A 5,270-nucleotide genomic window follows, 5' to 3' on the forward strand; every position below is an offset into this window, starting at 1 on the left:
CTTAATTGACCTTCATATTTTCGGTGGAATAGATACGCGTATTCCAGTACCACCAAAGCATTTGGTTCACTAATTTCTAGTGTTCTGATTTTATTATTTGATGTTGGACTTCGATACTTCGATGTTTAAAGTTAGCTCCAACTGCTAGTTACACATTTGTGTTGTATGGAAAGCCCAACTGCGTTCTCACAACATCTACCTTAAAGCGTTTAAATAATTGTTCGTGATCTGCTGTATGTAGTTGTGCTTATTTTGGGCGTTTTGGCGCATAGTCTCGTGTACGTGCAGCGTTTCACAGATGGCCTGCATTTTGAATTAGAATATGAATAGGGAAGCTGCGTGGTGTTTGTGTCGACATACGATCTTGATATCAGCACGTTGTTGACCAAAGAACAAAAATAGTCTGTATACCATTGCCGATAAGATATTGTGAGTGCATTATGTTTAAAGGTCATTGAAAGCTATCCTCCTACGTTTCTCATCGTGGGGTTCGTGAGAGCGTTCACCGATAACTTGGCCATGTTCGAGAAGGAGGTGCGCACGTTCCGCGAGTTGTTACCCAGGTTTTTGTCCATCATGTCCGTGACCACCTTTACCGCGGTCGGTGCCCACTACGTTACTACGCCAATCGTGAACCACTGGAGACGATTGTGTTCGAAGATTTGAAGGCACTCGTTTACCGGTTGCCCGATCTAGCTTCCTCCTGATCCTGCGGAAGGTGGGGCAGTTCCATTGTGCCTCGATGCTGTATGCCGCCTGAGGACGTTTTGACCTCTCGATACTCCCACGGTTTAATACGGCCCGGGGACGACGCTATGCGCAATCCGGAAATGGAAATGGTTCAAAATGGGTTGGCAATGTTTCTGAAAATCTCCGTCAAGTGGCCAGAAATGGATCGTGAAATTGGGTGTAAGTTGGACGAAAGGATTTCTGGATTGAAACGATAAAGAAATGATGAAAGATCGCACTCATGGCGATTGAATGTAGGCATGTGATGAATTCGCACAATATATATTCTATTGCATGTATTGCTTCCTTTCATAATCAAGTGCGGCACTTGTCCTTATACTTGACCGAAGGTTATTCAAACACAACGCTTAGTGTGTTCGATAAGAAGCGGTGACGTAAACATGCCGACAACCGTTCGCCCGATTTTGTGGTGGTGTGCTGTTGACCAAACATAGAATCCCATCCACAACAATCTTATCAATTGGGGCTCGTATTACGTTGTAGTCGTGAATGTATGCAATCGAGAAAATTGAATCAATTGAAGGTGTGCAAGAATCCCGCACGCGTCTTTCAGTATCTCTACAGCTGCGCTACCGTGCACGACATGGCGACAAAATGTCTTCCAGACTTCTTCAACGAATCCCTGGTCCAAGGTATTCTGGAAGAGAAACTAGGTATCCCGATCCATATCGATTCGTTTACCGGCAGCTTGGCGACGAAACCGGGTGATAACTATAGCAGCGATGTGTTCTCGGTCACCGTACACTGCAATGGCCGTAAAGAGCCCGTGCATCTTCTGGCAAAGATCATTGTGGACGTGGGTTTAGTGAAAGAGTTTGCCGATCGGCTCGAACTGTTCGACAAGGAAGTGGATACTTTTCGTCATCTGTTGCCTAAACTCTCGGCACTAGTTTCACCAGCTGGCACCGAACCGGTCCAATTCGGTGCACGGTGCTATTACGCGTCGAAACAACCCTTGGAAACGATTGTCTTCGATGATCTGAAGGCACTAGGATACCGATTGCCCGATCGTACGAAGGGAGGCCTCAATTTTGAGCACTGTGCGCTGGTGATGGAGAAGATCGGTCTCTTCCATGCTGCATCGATGGCGTTCGTGATCCGAGGACCGAAGGAGCTGGAACTCTTCACGAACCGTTATGCGCATGGAATGGTCCGTGCCGGTGATGATGTACAGTGTAATCCTGCCCTCGGTATGTTTCAGAGTGGATTGGAAAAGTTCCTGGAAGTGGCCCAAGATTGGCCAGAACTGGATCGTAAAATCCTGCGCAAACTAGAAGCGCTGCAGCCAATTTATACGCAGCGTATGATCGAGTGCTATACGTCCCAAGACTCCAATGCGGACGGGTTTAAAGTGCTGAATCATGGTGATCTTTGGAGTAGCAACATGATGTTCCGGTACGATGCGGACGACAGTGACGACGCCCGTGAGGTGATGTTCGTGGACTATCAGCTTTCAAACTACACTAGTCCGGGGCTCGATCTCGTCTACTTCTTTTACAATAGTAGCCGACAAGAAGTGCGTGAGCATCGCATCCCCGAGCTGTTACACGTGTATCACCGTTCGCTACTGGCGGGACTGAAGCTGGCTGGATACCAGGGCCATCCCCTGCCCACGTTCGATGCAGTTCAGCGACAATTTGATCGCTATGAATTTCTTGGTAATTGTGGAGTGGCTTATTGGGGCGTGGAATTGGCATAATTCACAAGCTTTGTTCTCTTAACTCGTTCTAGGTCTAGTGTGTGGGCTCTCCATGTTGCCGGTCATTTTAATGGATCGTAACGAGGACGTTAAACTGACGTTCGACAGTTTCTTCGAAAAGGATCATGCTGAGCGGCTTCGCCATATGCAGTACACAGCACCAAAGTACCGCAAATCGATTGTACCCTTGTTGGAGCGCTTCGATGCCAAAGGACTACTGGACTCGATCTTGGTGAAGCGCTCATAGGTACAGCAGACCCCCGGAAGGTACAACTCCATCTGCCTATCAACTGTCTAGAAAAAAAAGGTCGATCTTCCTGTCGAATCATATCTTCCTGCAAAACGTACACACCTAGTTTGTAGGAAGGACAAGGAACAAACGAATAAAGCTGTGGAATATTTTAGAATGGAAGAACAACATATTTACATTGAACATAATAGTTTTATGACCGTACGACGCCATCAAATATCAAACAATATACGGCGAAGTTCATTTGTAATTAAATACCCGCCACACAAGTTCTCTTCAAAGCAGCTGCTCCGTTGAATTCGCTTATCAATGCGGTCATGACAACGAGATCATTAGGAAGAACCAGCAGTGATCGGTCGTTTCAAATCAAACTACGTCTCAAGTACTTGCTTCGAGGGTGACACGATTCAGCAAACTCATCGTATCATTAGACTTCAATTTCCATACTTATGAAGAGATGACAAAAACCGTTCTCACACATTAATCAACTGCCGTCCACTGTTCACTGCGAAACAGTTCGTGCGTGCGTTAAGCTATACAATCTAAGCCTAATTACCGGGTCTGTACAGATGAGTTCCTTGATGCCAGCTTCACCGGAGTAGATATGATTCGCTTGAGTGAGGAACCGCTCATCATTGTGCTTATCGTGAAGGCACACGCCACGTGGCGGCTTGTGGCTGGTGTCTGTTGAATAGATTTACGATGGCCACACTTTTTGCGAGTTGCGCTAAATCATTTCTAAGCCCAACTGCTGGCTTTACGTGCGATGGCATGCGATTAGCGAGGAGCGAACTCAGAGTGACTCTAACCGACGAAGCTCCGAGCGAGATTAGTGTTAACAAGATGTCCAGCCCGAAAGGAGTTCCACCGCAGCTACCCAGCTATCTGACCGAATCGTTGATCAAACGATCGCTGGAACATGAGCTTGGCCGTCCGGTCACGATAGAGAGCTTTACGGCCGGTCCAGCGACGGTGGCCGGTGACAACTATCTGAGCGACGTGTTCTGGATACGCGTCCTGTACGATGGTGGTACCAGTGAGAAGCGTCTGCTGGCCAAGTGTATGCCGGATGTCGGCGATCGCGGTACCGTGCTCGATATTCTCGATGCGTTCCGCAAGGAGGCGGACACGTTCCAGCGGGTGTTACCGGCCTTGTCGCAGCTCATCCACTTCGACGGTACCACGGAGGAGCGATTCGGAGCTCGGTGCTACTATGCGACCACGGATCCGGTCCGAACGATCGTGTTCGAAGACTTGAAGGCACTCGGTTTCCGGATGTGCGATCGGACTGCCGGTGGACTGGACTATGAGCATTGTGCGTTGGTAATGCGCAAGATTGGCCGATTCCATGCGGCCTCCATGCTGTACGCGGCTCAGAGCACCGAGAACGAACGGTTGCTGCGCGATCGCTACTCGTACGGATTCTACAATCCACGGATCAGCGTCGACGAGTATCGCATCTTCCAGGTGTTCGAGGAGGGGCTTGAGAAGTTTATCGAAGTGGCTAGCGGATGGCCTGAACTGGAGCCAACGGTACTCCAAAAACTGAAGGCATTGCTGCCGACATTCAAACAGCGATTGGCCGATTGTGTCAATACAAACAATCCGGCTACTAAGCTGCGAGTGCTCAATCATGGCGATCTTTGGAGCAACAATATGATGTTCCGGTACGACGCTGAAGGCAAGGTGAGCGAGACCATGTTCGTCGACTACCAGCTATCGTGCTACGGAAGTCCGGGACTCGATCTAGTGTATTCGCTGTACAACTGTCCCCGGTATGGAGTGCGCCAGCATCGGCTGGACGAGTTGATACAGCTCTACCATCGTTCGCTGTGTGAGGTTTTGAAACGTGGCAATTACGATTCGGTACCAACGCTTGAAACAATCAAAGAGGAATTTGAGCGTCAAGAGTTCTTTGGTGAGTTTAATGGTATTGCCATTTTTTTATTTCAACATCAGATTCTAACGGATTTTATTTCAAATAGGGCTCGCCTGTGCTGTTGGTCTTTTGCCAGTTATGCTGATGGAGCGCAGCGAAGGTATTGACATCAGTTTCGATGCGTTCTTCGACAAGGAAAAGGTGAAGCGCTTACGCGATATTCAGTACAATGGTGCACTGTACCGGCAATCGGTGGTACCGATGGTGCACGGTCTCGCTACCCGCGGTTATATTGATTAAGCTCCAACGGAGATGCGATGCTCTTTATCGATTGTAACATCCACAGCAACGCGATTGCGACCTGCCAATAGTACAAACGATTCCATACCGTCAATAAAGGATTAAAAAAGGAGTGTACCGTTGTTATCAATACTATTATTAACTACATATCTGCCTGCCCGATGGAAATGAGAATTAATGAATCGAGGGTTTGGTTAATAATAATGAAAAGCACTCTCTTAATAGTCTTAATATTTCATTATCATACGTAAATGTTTTCATATAAATCTGATTCATTTACATAAAAGATACATCGTGACATATAGTTTTGCAGGTAAACTAGATAGTTGTAGTTAGTTAAGTTTATAGATTAGTTAACAACATCAACCATTTGCTACTATGAGCAACATTTC

General features: G+C 47.2%; 1 protein-coding gene across 1 annotated transcript; it reads left to right on the forward strand.

Annotated features, from left to right (window-relative positions):
• The first annotated feature begins 1,325 nt into the window (after nt 1–1,325).
• LOC126576041 (uncharacterized) lies at nt 1,326–4,972 on the forward strand. Its single transcript, XM_050237122.1, has 5 exons — nt 1,326–2,408; nt 2,482–2,694; nt 3,216–3,218; nt 3,322–4,617; nt 4,685–4,972. The coding sequence occupies exons 1-5, from the start codon at nt 1,334–1,336 to the stop codon at nt 4,876–4,878; spliced, it is 2,781 nt and encodes a 926-aa protein (XP_050093079.1). The 5' UTR covers nt 1,326–1,333; the 3' UTR covers nt 4,879–4,972.
• Nucleotides 4,973–5,270: the final 298 nt, after the last annotated feature.

The sequence above is a fragment of the Anopheles aquasalis genome, chromosome 2 (genome assembly GCF_943734665.1).
Source record: "Anopheles aquasalis chromosome 2, idAnoAquaMG_Q_19, whole genome shotgun sequence".
Lineage (NCBI taxonomy): Eukaryota > Metazoa > Arthropoda > Insecta > Diptera > Culicidae > Anopheles > Anopheles aquasalis.